Genomic DNA, 16835 nt, shown 5'->3' with positions numbered 1-16835 from the left:
ATGGTATTCACTTGCAGGGGACCTTATCAAGTGGATATTTGTAAAGCAGAGCATGCCTGCATTGACTTTAGTCTGGTTACAAATGTTGGTAGAAAGCTTTATTAGAATGCTGGCAAACAGAAGAATTAGTGGTTGGCTTCGTCAGTGTCAGAGATGTACAAACGGATGTCGCAAAACCTCTAAGTCTTAAGACATTTAGTTGGGGAACTAGTTCCAGGTCAACACCTAGGTCTAATGAAAAATATCCAATGAATTATTAAGTATTCTTTCTGTATTATTACTCTAGTTATACCTACCACTAGGAATTGTGCAAGGAATATAGATGACACAGATATGGTTTGCTTTACAAACGTATTATTTATGAAGGTCTAATATATATTAACAGCTAGGCTACACTTCCCTGGTAATGCCTTCTTTATGCTTAAGAGAGGAGAAAATCTTGTTTCTGAGGGCAGGAATTATATTCATTTAAACAGTCTCTAGGAGTCTGTACCATCTTGAGTGCACACTGCATTTTTGTCCTAGATGTCTTCTGTTTGCCTCTCCAGATTTCCTCTCACCTTTTTCCACCCTTCTTTCTGCCCTAGGAGGCTTACTTGTGTGGTTTATATTAACAGGTTACCTTGTACTTCTGCTTCTGGTTGGGCTTTGTCTCAGGGCTCCCTAGGACGAGATCAAAAGGAGAAAGGAGATTACAGTCAAGGTATTTACTCCTTCAGGCTGCATTCTTGTATGGTAACTTCAGGCTGGCCAGATCTATCAGCAGAAGGCCACTCTTACTCTAAGGGCTGCAAATTCCTATCACCTCTTTCCCTTAGGGTCCAGTAGCCTTTCTTTCCCTTCGTCCCTTCTGGATCAGATGGAGAAACAGCTTGATTGCTACATGCCCTTCGTTAATGCACTAACCTTTTGTTTCCCCTATAATCCCACCTACGCTTTCTGTGAAGAGTTCCTTTATAAATAAACCTCCTCCAATTATCTTTGTTCGATGTGTCATCTATTTCCTTTTAGGATCCTGAATAAGACACAGTCTTAGATATTGGTTGACTATTTCATATAGTTTTAGAAAATAGTAAAGACCAAGAACTTTAGAATTACTTACGTCGAGGTTCAAATTCTCACTCTGACACTTACTAGATGAGAAATCTCACACAATTTCAATTCTTTAAACTCAGTTTCATTATTATTGAACTGAGGATAAGAGTCCCTAATTTGTTAGTTTGTTGTAAGCATTAGTTGAGATAATAGGTGAAATGTAGATGTTCAAAAAATTAATTTACTTAAAAATTAATTTACTTACAAATTATTTATTGAATGTCTACTATATGCTGGGCATTATCCTACTTACTCATTGGGGATTAAAAATGTGAACAAAAGCAAATGTAGTACCTTCACTCGTATGATTTTCAGTATGGTAGGAGAGAGAAAGAGGTATTCATCTCAAGCCAAAATCATATCAATGGCCAAGGCCCTGTGGCAGGAGTAAGGAAAGTGAGGTCAAAAAAGAAGACCAGTATGGGGTATGGAGAACACAGATGGATATGGGACTGGAGACATGGATAGGGGCTAGATCACGCTGGTAGACCTTGTGGTCAGTATCCAGAATTTTGATCTTTATCCTAAGAGCTTCGGGACACCATTGTAAGTTGTCAAACAGGTGGGGTATATATGTGTTAATTGTGAAAGGCTTAATCTTGCCAAAACTGTTTGTAATGTTTGTAAATGCTTGTAAATAGACAGCAGGTCCTGGGGTTGGGGAGGAGGAAAAATAGTGGTTAGTTTTGGGGGCAGAGTGGATGCAGGGAGACAAAGTTTCTAGGTTTTTACAGTTGAGAGATGACAGTCCCTTAGATTAGGGCGGAGATTGTGAAAGGAAAGGGAAGTAGATAAATTCAGAAGGCTTTTAGAAAGTTGAATTGACAACCTTTGATGACCAGGTTTGAAGGTGAGGATGATAAAGTTATCCACTATGACCGAGGTTTCTTCCAATCTTCACAACTGGACGGATGGTGATGATACTGAGATAAGAAGCTTGGAGAAAGATTGTAAGCTAGATGGGACAAGGGCCACTTGAGAAGCCTTAGAAGAATCCAGATGGAAATATACAGGCAACACAATACGTAGGTTTAAATATATGGATTTAGAGCTCAGAGGAACAGCATGAGCTGGGGATACACATCTTGTCTATATTATTAAAACTATTAGTCTTAAAGCTACAGTCTTAGGTGACATTGTCCAGGGAAGATTGAGTAAGAAGATAAGGTGACCTATGCCTGAGTCTTAAGGATTCTCAGTCTTTAGTAAGTGGGTAAAGAGAAAGGAGGGTAAGTATCACGGAAGACAGGAAAGGAGCTACCAAAGAGGTAGGAAGGAAAGCAGGAGAACATTATAACACAGAAGCTAAAGGGAGAGTATGTTTCAAAAAGATGGCATAGTCAACAGTGTCAAAGATTGCTGAGTGGTCAAGAAGTTATGGAGGATATTGATGATAACACCAGATCTGTTTTGGTGTTGTAATTGGCCCAGAGACTAGGTTGAGTAACGAGTGGGAGATAAGAAAACAGAGGCTGTTGAGTGCAGAAAATTCTTTCAGGGTCTTTGACAATGAGAAGAAGAGATGTGCATATAAACACTTGTGGTTATATTTACATAAGTGCTTAACAATCCATAAAGAGGATTCCTTATTAGTCTGTGTGCATTTGTGTGCTTAATGAAATGTACATTTTCAGCACCTAACTGGTCTTTCCTTATTTCAGTTTTTAGCAACCACAAACTTTATGTGTTTTTTTTTTAAAGCCTACAGCACCAAGTATCCCCAGGCAGTCTCCCATCCAAGTACTAACCAGGCCTGACCTGCTTAGCTTAGCTTCTGAGATCAGATGAGATCAAGTATGTTCAGGGTGCTATGGTTGCAGACTATTTGGCCTTTGTGATCTTTACCATAAAAGAAATATTTCCCATCCTCAATGTTCATATGATTTTAATAAATGATTCTGAGAAAATGTGGGTGGTCTCCTATACACAGCAGTAGCTAGGAATAGGACACTGGGATGCAATTTCCAACTTAAGACAATGAATTGTTATGAAACCTCAATTATTGCTTCTGTTTTTCTCTTACATAAAGGAAAGTCTTTTAAGGATGTGCCTATCCTTCCCTGACTTCTGGAGTGGTATATAATTTTGGGTGTGCCTCCCTTTTCTCCTTTCTTTAATTTCCCCCTTTCTCCTATATTAAATGGCTCTATGGATTGAAAATCATGAGAAGACTACATGGAGAGGAAACACTAGAGAAATTAGCTTTAATTAAAACTTAATTGCTTTTATTTAGCGTTTTCTCTGTCCACAAGGAATTTCTTTAACAATATTTTTCAATATTTTTATTTGTTCATCATCTGATAACCCACTTCTAAAGCAGTTGATTATATGCTTAGAATTCTGGGAACAAGGCACATATCATGGGATAATGTAATTACCTGAAATAAATCTAACACAACGTTTAAGACAGTTCTTATCTTTGCAAAAATTACATATTATATACATGCAGTATATGATACACAATAAAGGTTTAAATTACTTGCTTATGTATTTTGGGGGCTATTCTAGTTTCTCCTTCAAAGGGACCTCAAATCTTTTTGGGAAACAGATCTAGAATTTGATTTCTTATTTTTCCATTTTTTACCTTAGTGTTCTGAATTGTGTTTGTTGCTGCATTCTTTTTAATATTTCCAAATTATTCCTCACTTTTCTTGACTGTGTTATCTTTAACTATGTCAAACTAGAAGCCTGTTTGTGCATAGACTTTGAAAAAATAGCTTTACTTAAACCTATCAACTACAAGTTCTGACTGTATTTATCCTGGTCTAAGAAGACCACATCTCTTGCAGTTTCCAGGATTGTTGTTAACCTAATTGTTGAGAATCGTATACAATTTAATGGCCCTTGCTCTTAATAAAAGTTAAATTATTGTGGAAAATATATATTTTTTTCTTTCAGAGACATTTGATGTGAGCAATAATAAGAATAAGAATACATAATCATATCATTTCAAAGTTATTTACTTTTTTTGTTTTTGCAGGTCCTGACACTAAACTAATGCAGAATAGTGGTAAGACAAAGTTTAAAAGGACAAGCATTGATAGATTGATGAATACTCTAGTACTATGGGTAAGTTACAAAACTAGGCAATATCACTAGTCATTGTTATCTTAATATATTTACTGTATCTTGCTGGGAATTCTTTAAGAAGCCTATATTCTCCTTGTGGAGTTTGTTTTTGGGGATTTTGCATTTGAGGCTCAGTTACACTGCCTTCTATTTTCTAGATTATGCTAATTTCTCAATCAGTGGTAGAATTTATCATGAGAGGTAGGTTAGTGTTTATGGAAGTATTCATGGTCTTGCAAATTCCCCATATCCCAAGGATTTGTTTTTGGAAAACCAAACATAGTTTTTAAGGCAGTTTGGTGTTTTTGTTATCTTACTTTTTTTCAGATCCTCTATATATAGCTTATGGTGGGCAAGGCTGGCTTCATGGGCGTGTAATCTGTGTAACCACACAGGGCCCCACACTCAGAGGGCCTTATGTTTGGTTTATTGAACTTCTGTTGCCATCTAGAAATTCTTAATACTTTTAGAACAGAAGGTCCCACATTTTCATTTTGCACTGAACCCTGAAAATTATGTAGGTGGTTCTGGTTATGAATCCTTTGAGCCCCACCTCACAGTTCTCCTCCTTCACAGAGACCTCTAACCTCCTTAGCTCATGATTATCTTTCTCTTATTAACTGTTTTTTTGTTTGTTTGTTTGCTTTTTACTTCTGATTCTTTTGAAATGATCTTCTCTACCACCCAATTACCAAAAATATTCAGATATTCCTTACATTCCATCCTTTTGTCAGTTAAGCCTGTGCTACCTCTTATTATTGATATAATATCTAGTCTTTGTGTAATACTACTTTGTCTGCTTGTATAGGGGTAAAATTCGAAGACAGCCACTTTAAAATATAAAGACTGTGACTTCAAACCATGTTTTCACATGTACCCTATCACGGGCTCACAATCATAAAGAATCTGAGCTCAATATGTATTTGCTTACCTGATATGTAATAGTTGTACTCTGAATAAGGAAAGAAGGAAATTAGCACTTGCTGTGCACAAAATATTGGCCAGGCTTTGTGTTTTACTTTCAGTATCACCTGCAGACCTGGGGTTTTCTCCAGCAATACCAGTCACCTTCATACAGAGCCTATGAGACCAAGAAGACATGCCCATAAGGGTTTGTTACCCTTCTGCCCCCAAGGAATTTCTCATTTAAATAGCCCTGACTCCACTTCAGGGCATGCATGGTGTGTCTACCCACCACAGAGCAAACTGACCCTATCTTTCATGCTAGAAAATAGGATGATCCATTGGGGAGTTATAAGCCAAATCAATTCTTAAATTATGGCATTTAATGTATTTTACATTAAATTTTAATGCTCTAAAGTCATGTTTAATTAATTTGTAGTCTCAGCCATTAAAGAGGGTACTATAATATAGGTACCAAAGTCATAGAAGTTTTGGGGATTCACAGTCCTACTTTTCTCTCATATATGGTTTTCTAATATACTTTAAATCAGACTTTTCCCAATCTTTTCTTCTTATACACCTATTCTTACATGCCCATATTATGGAATAAGGAAGAAAGCAGCTCTAGAATTTCTGAATATTCTTTCTTGGAAGACAAAGGAAATAGAGGAAAATCCATTTCTGTTCTCTAGCCCTACTCTTCCCTCAACATTGGCTGGTCTCAGCTCCCAACATAGTGTGACACTTAGCTGAACAAAGTCTCCGCAACATCTTCTTCAACTCAGGTCTTAACCATGTTCACTGAGTCTGTGGCCTTTCCTTTCCCAGGAAGGGTTTTAGACTCACTGTAGATTGACCTTGTTGTCTCTCTAGTTGTTATACCTACAAATATGTGTTTTTCTAATTCTGTTACTAATAACAATGTAAGTGTCTGCTAATGGTTTTCAAGTTGCTTCCCACATTTATATCCTAAAAGTAAAGTATACATGTCATGAAGTATTTTAGTTATCCTTACATTTCTTGTTGACCTCAAGTAAGGATTGTGTAGCCAGATCTATAGCCAAGAGACTTGGTTAGTCTGAAATTGTTCTTTATCACTGATATTTTCTTTTGCATTTATGCCTTGGGTGGCCATATAATTTATCATCCAAACAGGACACTTTTGAAGGTGAAATGCAACATGATTACTATTACATCTGGACAATGGTTGTAAACTGGGGCCATCCAGGGCAAATCAGTGCATATGGTCTCCTTTAATTAAGCCACCTAAATATACCTACTTACCACAAATTGAGGATGTGAAGTTGTTAACTATGTGAACATAGACAAGTTACATAGTCTTTATGGTGCTTCTATTTTACTTTGTTTTTAAACTGTAAAGTGGGAATAATGACTGTTCCCATCTTAGAGCGTCAATGGGCAGATTCAGTGAGAAAATGTATGTAAAATATTTAGCTGAGTTCCTGACATAAAAATTTGAAATTTTATTCATATGACTAATGGTAAGAAGAGGTTTGCATACTTGCTTTTCAAATGACTATTTCTTGGAGTTAGATGCATAATTAGATCATGTTGATATGACTAATTTTGGGTTCAAGTTAACCTTAACCAGACTTCTATCTTATTTCAGATTTTTGGGTTTCTGATATGCTTGGGAATTATTCTTGCAATAGGAAATTCAATCTGGGAGAGTCAAATTGGGGACCAATTTAGAACTTTCCTCTTTTGGAATGAAGGAGAGAAGAGCTCTGTGTTCTCCGGATTCTTAACATTCTGGTCATATATTATTATTCTCAATACAGTTGTACCCATTTCCTTATATGTGAGGTAAGATGAGAGTTTATATTTTAATGAAATAATTTCATCCAAACCTTTGTTTCCAGTAATCATTTTTGTTTGTTTTAAAATTTCAGCAGTGCAATAGATATCTTGCTCTTAACTGCTTATGATTTGCGACATCTGTTTCAAATGGGACAGCTTAGCTGTTTAATCTGTTTAACTTTTATGTTTTCAAATTATAATAAATGTGGTTCATTTTCTTCTTGATTTGATTTGGTTTCTTAGAAATGTTTTTCTCTGTAAGACATGGACTACAATATAATCTCATGTAACCTGATCAATTAGAATTGGTTAATTTTGAGTAAGAAAAGGAAGAACATTGGGGAGATCTATAGAGAGGGTGCCTCTTTGCCACTAGACTGGCTCTATAGATACATGGATTCAGGTCCTGTTCTACCACTTACTAGCTCCATAATCTTGGGCAAGTAACTTCGTCTTCTAGTGCCTCAGTTCCCTCATTTTAAAAATGAAGAAAATTATAGTTCTACCTCATAGGATTGTATGAGGAGTGAATACATGCCTATAAAGCTCTAAGAATTCCTAACACATTATAAAAGCTTAATGAATATTAGCTTTTCCTATTATTATTAGTAACTATAAGTACATACATAAAGGAGTTAAAATATAGTAGGTGATGCTAGTCCATTGTAAGATAAGAAGTATGATTTATAACTTCTACTACAATTTGATCTGTCAGGATTAGATTTGATCCCATAAATTAGAGCTAAGGTGGTCTCTCTTTTTGCCTCTCTGTCTCTCTACATACACAAAGAACACACACACACACCTCTTTATTTAGATACATGTATATGCATATATGTATATGTGTGTGTATTTGATAAGTATTAGAAATTGGCCCTAGAATCTGTACCTGGGACATTCTTGATCCCGATCCTAACAAGACTGAGCCAGACTGTCCCAAAAACACTGGAGCCAAGATGGGACTTGGTTGTTTGACACTTCTCATCATCAATACTTCAACAATACACAAAATCATCAGCTCTAAATCCCCACTTATTTTTATGCACCCCTTTTTATCTCTCTTCAAAAACCTAGCTATGATGAAGCAAGGGAAGTTTAATGCACAAAATCCACCCTTGTTTTGGATAGTGGTCAGGAAACTGAAATGCCAAGTTGTGGGAAATTGACTTGAAGTAGTGGCATGTGGCCACAATACCACAAATTGCTTTGGGCTCTCTGGAGCTGTGGTCAGAGAGGCTCTATTTAAACTATATCCTACTGGCTCATCTTTGATTTTGAGGACCTCTCATGCTTGTATCCAATTATAAAGTCTGTAATAAATCCTGCTTTTTGCCGGAAGAGCTACAGTCAGCTTTTATAGCATTCCTTTATGTCCTAAATGAGTAATAAATGTGCATAGTGGCTTTCCATCTGCTTTCATATGTCCTCACGAAGGATGTATATTCTGTATACATTCTTTCTTTGAAGAACATTGGCATTTTCATTGAATGATTTGAAAGATTGATTTTTTTTTTTTTTTAAATGATACCAAAGGTAGATTCTCAGTTTGGCATTCCTTATACTTCTAATGTGCCATGGTTCATTAGACAGAAAACATATTTGTAATAGTCCAAACCCAGTTTCTGGTCTTGGTACTGCCACTAAAAGCTGTGTGACCTTGGAGAAAGTGCTTGACTTCTCTGTGCCTTGGTTAGTTTGTCAAATATGTGCTTCCCCATTAAAAAAAGGGATTAAAAGATTAATTTCTGAGTTGCTTTATCCTCCACATAATACCACCTTACCTTTAGGAAACATTATTTATATGTGTGTATATATATATATATATATGTGTATATATATATATATATATATATATAAAGTGATTCAGCATGATACTTTATCACTTAAAAACTACTTTCTTATGCATTCTTATAATTTTCAAAATTACTAATGTTCTGTAATATACCATGAAATATGATACTTTAAGACTCTGTGAATGCTTTTCTCTTTTTTTTAGCATTTTATATTTTACATGTCCACATACTTTATCTCATTCATGTTGCCCAACAATCTTATGAAGTAGGATTTGCTGAACTGCTTTCAAAATGATGAGAGGATTTGCTCAGGATCGTGAGCTAATGAGGGACAGAAGTCTTCTGAGAGTTGGGACAGTGTTTTCCTCTATCCCTAAGCTATGTATGATTTATTACTCAGTGAAGAAATCAAAAGAAAAAAAAGAGTCCAGAGTTCTGTCCTAGTTGTAAGGCATGGAAATTACGAAGACAAATGAGAGCCTTTCTCTCGCCAAATAAGTACAGTGATTCTGATCTTAACTCGAGGGAAAAAGCATTCCAAGGAATTTCAGGTTACGCAGTCCTAAAGATTGAGACATAGAAAAAGAGAACTCCCAGGTATTTCTGTCCAGAATGATGAAGACCTTCTGCCAAAGCTTCTATTAGGCTTTAGAATATGTACAAAGAGTAAATTAGTGCCATATGTCACTTGAGGATAGAAGTTCAGTATTTGCTTTGAATGGTTAACAATTCCTGGCGAGGAAAGGACATTTATTTTGGTAGGATGTTTCTATGTTGTCAATTTGTTTATCTGTTGTGTTAAGGCGGACCCAGCTACAGTTTTTTAAAAAATACATAATCTTAAGAAATGCAGCCATTGTTTCCCCAAGGAATTAGCTTTTGAGTGTTCTTTCCAAAGTAATAGGAGTTCATTTCTGTGTTGCTTGTTTTGCCCGAGACTGGGTGAAATCATAAGCTCTGTTCTGCGAGTATTCAGGCAGAAAACACTAAGTGGCCAGAGTATGCTAACTCTGAATATTTTTCTCCTTTTCTCTGCTATTGTAAAAGAAAGAGCTGAATGTTCCACTGTGGCTCTTCTGAATCCTCTTTTCCCAAACAAAAACGATGCCCATTTTCTCTTCAGACTTTTAAGCTCTAGGAATTTGAATAAGTTTTGAATACTTCCATTGGCTTATACTATAACACGGAACAGTCAAATTCTGTTTCATTCACTTTGGTTTAAGATTACAGGGAGCTACTCGATTTTCAGATAAATAAAAAACTTCATGGTTTGTATTGTGACCCTCATAATGCCATTCTTAAGGCCTGGTCTGCATTGGCTTTCCCAAATCCCTGAGTTCTAGTCTTGGCTCTGTGGCTAATTATTGATGTGACGTTGGGTTAGTCACTTTATCTCTCTAAGTCTTAATATCCCTATTGGTGAAATTAGAGTCTAAAGAGTTAAAATTCGTACACCCAACACTGATTGACTGCCTCTGATGGGCAAGATACTACCCCAGCCTGTTGTAAGTGCTAATGCTTTTTGAGTGAAAGGAATAAGGAAAATAAAGCTGAATCAGACTAGCTAGCGAGGAATTTACATGGAGGGTGGGGGTGGGGTGGGATGCAGACGAGCAAACCATACATGAAGATAAATAAATAAATAAAGAGTGTGAGTTATGTATCTTAATATCATATCACATTCTACATAGTCACAGTGTAATTTTAGTTAGGGAGAAAAAATGTGCTACCATTCAAATAAAATGAATTGGCCCCAAACCTCTTTTGGGGAGGGAAACGTAGGTATGTCATGTACTTTTAGAACTTGAAGTATAGAATTTAATAACCAGAAACGATTTGAGTGTCATCTAGCCCAACTTTCTCACTCTACAGATGAGAGAAACCAAGGATTAATTTCCACTAAGATCAGAAATAAGCTATGGTACCTGCTATTACCATAACTATTTTCTACTGTTCTGGATATCCTTGTTAAAGTACAAAGACATGAAACTGAAATATCCATGAATAAGATAAGACATGAAACTGAAATAAACCTATTGGAAAGGAAGAACACAGATAATAATATGATTATAAATCTAGTCAATCCATAAGAATAATCTGTAAAACTTTCAGTAGGATAATTTAGTTATGTCTAATTATGAAAGTAACATTACAAAAATTAAAAGCTTTATTTTAGTACAACAACAATTTAAAAACTTATCCTATCAAAAAAAGTTTAAATTCTGCCCTTTGTATCCATGGGTTTTGTATCTATGGACTCTACCAACCATAGATGGGAAATATTTGAAAAAAAAAGGATGGTTGTATCTGTACTGAACATGTACAGAGTTTTTTTCTTATCATTATTCCCTAAACAATACAGTATAAGAACTATTTACATAGCATTTACATTGTATTAGGTATTATAAGTAATCTAGAGATGACTTAAAGTATACAAGAGGATATGGGTAGGCTATATGCAAATACTATGCCATTTTATGTAAGGGACTTGAGCATCCTCAGATTGGGAGTCCTGTAACCAATCCCCCATAGATTCAAGGGACGACTGAACAAATCTATAAGGCTATGGTATGAACCTATGTGAAAAAGCAAAACTAAACTAAACTAAAATTCCTTAACTAATTGAGGTACTTTAAAAAATGGAATTCCTAAAAAGATTTGACCTTCTCCTTGAAGTTGTATTTAAGTTTATAAAATATCAGTTCTTTTCAAATAATGAAGAGTTTAACATAGACCTAACCAAAATCTCAAATAAATTTTGTAGGAAAATTAATACATTTATTCAAATGTTTACTTCGATGAATACATTGATTCTATCAGGAAAAATAAATGGGTGATTATAGTTAAGAGTTTTTGAAGAGGAAGAGAATAAAGGTGATTTTGTTTCTTCTATGTATTGCCAGTTATTATAAAGCTACAGTAATGAAAACAAGAGATGCATTAAGTGTCATATCAATGAATAAAATTGAAATCCATAAATCAGATGGTAGTGAGTAAAATGATTTATTTGTGACACAGAAAGCATCCCAGCTTAATGGGGAAATGATTGATTGTTCAACAAATGTTGATGTAACATCTTCTTGTTTGGAAAACTTGAAATTTGCTCCTCATATGTACATCAAACTTTTAATTTCAATCATAAATTTCAATTGGGATAAGTAATTATGAAAAAATCAATAAAAACAATTAAAATATAGATATCTGTATATATAATCTTGGCATAGATAAGGCTTATCTAAACAAAACTATAAAACAAAGTATAAACTTCTGATGAATTTGATCCTTTAGAAAGAGAAAACTTCATATCAAAAAACTGGAAATAAAATGAAAAGACCATCAGCCAGCTGTGGTGGTACATGTAGTCCCAGCTACTCTAGAGGCAGAGGTGGGAGGATCGCTTGAGCTCAGGAATTTGAGGCCAACCTGGGCAACATGGCAAGACCCCGTCTCTAAAAAAAAAAAAAAAAAGGACAAGTGGCCAGGTGCAGTGGTGCACACCTATAATCCCAGCACTTTAGGTGGCCAAGGTGAGTGGATCACCTGAGGTCAGGAGTTTGAGACCAGCCTGAACAACGTGGCGAAACCCTGTCTCTACTAAAAATACAAAAAAATTAGCCGGGCATGGTGGAGCATGCCTGTAATCCCAGCTACTCTGGAGGCTGAGGCAGGGAATCGCTTGAACCAGGGAGGCAGAGGTTGCAGCGAGCCGAGATAGCACCATTGCACTCCAGCTTGGGCAACAAGAGCGGAACTCCGTCTCAATAAAAAAAAAAAAAAAAGACAAATGATAAATTGGATAAAATATTTGCGTTGTTTTTTTGACAGAATTAATAGACTTAATAACTATAGAATTCTTACAAATCACTAATAAATATACTGGTATCAGAATAGGAAAAATAAAATAGGCAGATACAATTAGATAATTCCAAGAAGAAATGTCACTGGCCAATAAAATTTGAAAAAAGTGTTAAACTCATTGATAAGAAATGCAGTAAACAGTAGTGACATAGCTTTTGAATTTGCATATGGTGAAAGATAATTCTTAATAATCTGATGGTAGAAACTTACGTTGCTATGACGTTTTTGGAAATCAGTTTGACATTATGTATGACGTTGAGCATTGAGAGAGTTAATACACTTTGCCATAGAAATTTTGCTTCTGGAGCTGGGAGGTCATAAATGATTACTAGAATGTAGTCAGAATTATATTAATAATTAATTATTGTAATAATTAACATAATTATGTAATTAGAATGTGATGCAACACTCTTTTCATGGTAAACGGGCAGAGTGGTTTGACAACACATCCTGTTTTCACTCAGTATCTGTTATGGTTTGGTTCTGCTTCGTGGAAATACTATTTTCTATCTCTTTTGGCAAAGTGAAGCCACATCAAACAATGTATTGGAGAGAAAGTTCTCAACAGCACATTTCTTTAGATCAGACATCAGACAAACATCTTCAATAATAATTAGTTTCCCCTACCACAGAGTTCCCCAACTCCCAGGCCACAGACCTGAGCTCCGCCTCCTGTCAGAGCTGTGGCAGCAGCATTAGATTCTCAAAGGAGTGCAAACCCTATTGTGAACTGCGCAGCGGTTTATATATTGCAATGTAATAATAGAAATAAAGTGCATATTAAATGTAATGTGCTTGAATCATCCTGAAACCATCCGCCTTCCCCTGATCTGTGGAAAAGTGTCTTCCACAAAACTGGCCCCCAGTGACAAAAAGGTTGGGGACCACTCCTATCATATAGGAGGAGACACAAACTAATACGCTACACACAAAATCTCCACTGGGCCTGTTTAATGTAGAAAACCATGAAACGTTCCCTAAAGCTTTATCCTAAGCTGGCTTATTGTTTTATGGTGTTGCAGGAAATGACTTGGAAAGGTTTATAAGCGGACTCTGCTGAGAAGCTTCTAAAGATCCCTGTGACCTAGGGACAAAGCATCCACATTTTCCTCTAAACGCTGAAGACTTTGGCAGACTTCTTATTTTGGCAAAATATTGTATGTTCTGAAATTAATGGAGCATTTCTTTTTTTTTTCCATTTTAATGGATGACAGCGTGGAAGTAATTCGTCTAGGACACAGTTATTTTATAAACTGGGACCGGAAGATGTATTATTCTCGAAAAGCAACACCTGCAGAGGCTCGGACGACCACGCTCAATGAGGAACTGGGGCAGATTGAGTACATTTTCTCCGACAAAACGGGTACCCTCACTCAAAACATCATGACCTTTAAAAGATGTTCCATTAATGGGAGAATCTATGGTAAGAGACACAGTTCCTTTCTCTTAACGGTATTTTTAACAATTTCTTAAATAACTTACCCCATTAAAAAAATTTAAAAATCCAAAACAATCACTGGCTTTCTTATTAATATGGGCACCATCAGCATCTATCATATAGATGCTGGTATGCTTGGCAGACAGTAAATTCTCATTGAATATGTATTGGATAAATGTTGAGTAATTTAGATGAAACTTTGGATTTATTGCCATTTATGGATAGAGAAGAGGGTTAGATAAGATAACTCTCTGAAGTTCCTTTCAGTGCTCTGTGGGATTCTTTATTATTATTATTATACTTTAAATTCTGGGATACATGTGCAGAACGGGCAAGTTTGTTACGTACGTATACATGCGCCATAGTGGTTTGCTGCACCCATCAACCCGTCATCTACATTAGGTATTTCTCCTAATGCCATCGCTCCCCTAGCCTCCCACCCCCCAACACGCTGTGGTGTGTGATGTTCCCCTCCCTGTGTCCTTGTGATCATATTGTTCAACTCCCACTTATGAGTGAGAACATGCAGTGTTTGGTTATCTTTTCCTGTGTTAGTTTGCTGAGAATGATGGTTTCCAGCCTCATCCAAGTCTCTGCAAAGGACATGAATCATCCTTTTTTATGGCTGCATAGTATTTCATGGTGTATATGTGCCATATTTTCTTTATCCAGTCTATCATTGATGGGCATTTGGGTTGGTTCCAAATCTTTGCTATTATGAATAGTGCTACAATAAACATGTGTGCATGTGTCTTTATAGTACAATGATTTGCAATCCTTTGGGTATATACCCAGTAATGGAATTGCTGAGTCAAATGGTATTTCTGGTTCTAGATCTTGAGGAATTGCCACAGTGTCTTCCACAATGGTTGAACTAATTTACACTCCCACCAACAGTGTAAAAGCATTCCTATTTCTCCACATCCTCTCCAGCACCTGTTGTTTCCTGACTTTTTAATAATCACTATTCTAACTGGTATGAGATGGTATCTTATTGTGGTTTTGATTTGCATTTCTCTGACGGCCAGTGATGATGGGCATTTTTTCATGTGTCTGTTGGCCGCATAAATGTCTTCTTTTGAGAAGTGTCTGTTCATATCCTTTGCCCACTTTTTGATGATGTTGTTTGTTTTTTTCTTGTAAGTTTAAGTTCCTTGTAGATTCTGGATATTAGTCCTTTGTCAGATGGATAGATTGAAAAAATTTACCTCCATTCTGTAGGTTGCCTCTTCACTCTGATGATAGTTTCTTTTGCTGTGCCAAAGCTCTTTAATTAGGTTCCATTTGTCAATTTTGGCTTTTGTTGCCATTGCTTTTGGTGTTTTAGTCATGAAGTCTTTGCCCATGCCTATGTCCTGAATGGTATTGCCTAGGTTTTCTTCTAGAGTTTTTATGGTTTTAGGTCTTATTTTTAAGTCTTTAATCCATCTTGAATTAATTTTTGTATAAGGTGTAAGGAAGGGGTCCAGTTTCAGTTTTCTGCATATGGCTAGCCAGTTTTCCCAACACCGTTTATTAAGTAGGGAATCCTTTCTCCATTGCTTGTTTTTGTCAGGTTTGTCAAAGATCAGATAGTTGCAGGTGTGTGGCGTTATTTCTGAGGCCTCTGTTCTGTTCAATTGGTCTATATATCCCTTTTGGTAGCAATACCATGCTGTTTTGGTTGCTGTAGCCTTGTAGTATAGTTTGAAGTCAGGTAGCATAATGCCTCCAGCTTTGTTCTTTATGCTTAGGATTGTCTTGGCTATAGGGGCTCTTTTTTGGTTCCATATGAAGTTTAAAGTAGTTTTTTCTAATTCTGTGAAGAAAGTCAATGGTAGCTTGATGGGGTTAGCACTGAATCTGTAAATTACTTTGGGCAGTATGGCCATTTTCACAATATTGATTCTTCCTATCCACAAGCATGGGATGTTTTCCCATTGTTTGTGTCCTCTCTTATGTCCTAGAACAGTGGTTTGTAGTTCTCCTTGAAAAGGTCCTTCATATCCCTTGTTCGTGTATTTCTAGGTATTTTATTCTCTTTGTAGCTATTGTGAATGGGAGTTTACTCATCATTTGGCTTTCTGTCTATTATTGGTGTATAGGAATGCTTGTAATTTTTGCACATTGATTTTGTATCCTGAAACTTTGCTGAAGTTGCTTGTCAGCTTAAGGAGATTTTGGGCTGAGACGATGGGGTTTTCTAAATATACAATCATGTCATCTGCAAACAGAGACAATTTGATTTCCGCTTTTCCTATTTGAATACACTTTATTTCTTTGTCTTGCCTGATTGCCCTGGTCAGAACTTCCAATACTATGTTGAACAGAAGTGGTGAGAGAGGGCATCCTTGTCTTGTGCTGGTTTTCAAAGGGAATGTTTCCAGCTTTTGCCCATTCAGTATGATATCGACTGTGGGTTTGTCATAAATAGCTCTTATTATTTTGAGATATATTCCCTTAATACCTAGTTTATTGAGAGATTTTAGCATGAAGGGGTGCTGAATTTTATCAAAGGCCTTTTCTGCATCTGTTGAAATAATATGTGGTTTTAATCATTGGTTCTGTTTATGTGATGGATTATGTTTATTGATTTACCTATGTTGAATCAGCCTTACATCTCAGTGATGAAGCCAACTTGATCGTGGTGAATAAGCTTTTGGGCGTGCTGGTGGATTTGGTTTGCCAGTATTTTACTGAGGATTTTCGCACAGATGTTCATCAGGGATATTGGCCTGAAATTTTCTTTTTTTGTTGTGTCTCTTCCTGGTTTTGGTATCAGGATGAGGCTGGCCTGATAAAATGAGTTAAGGAGGAGTTTTTCTTTTTCTATTGTTTAGAATAGTTTCAGAAGGAATGGTACCAGCTCCTCTTTGTAT

At 36.2% G+C, this 16835-nt stretch overlaps 1 protein-coding gene and 1 pseudogene across 1 annotated transcript in view; one reads left to right on the top strand and one right to left on the bottom strand.

The window, feature by feature from the left end:
* ATP8B4 (ATPase phospholipid transporting 8B4 (putative)) overlaps positions 1-16835 on the top strand; it is a 264877-nt gene that overhangs the window by 126491 nt on the left and 121551 nt on the right. Inside the window, exons 11-13 of the mRNA XM_025390477.1 lie at positions 4076-4164; positions 6698-6894; positions 13754-13962. Coding sequence (XP_025246262.1) covers positions 4076-4164; positions 6698-6894; positions 13754-13962 — 495 coding nt within the window. The remainder of the gene's footprint in view (positions 1-4075; positions 4165-6697; positions 6895-13753; positions 13963-16835) is intronic.
* On the bottom strand, positions 2795-2917 carry LOC112628086 (annotated as a pseudogene).

Source organism: Theropithecus gelada, chromosome 7a (genome assembly GCF_003255815.1).
Source record: "Theropithecus gelada isolate Dixy chromosome 7a, Tgel_1.0, whole genome shotgun sequence".
Taxonomy (NCBI): Eukaryota; Metazoa; Chordata; class Mammalia; order Primates; family Cercopithecidae; genus Theropithecus; species Theropithecus gelada.
The sequence above is the reverse complement of the archived record's forward strand: the minus strand, read 5'-3'. Positions and strand labels throughout refer to the sequence as shown.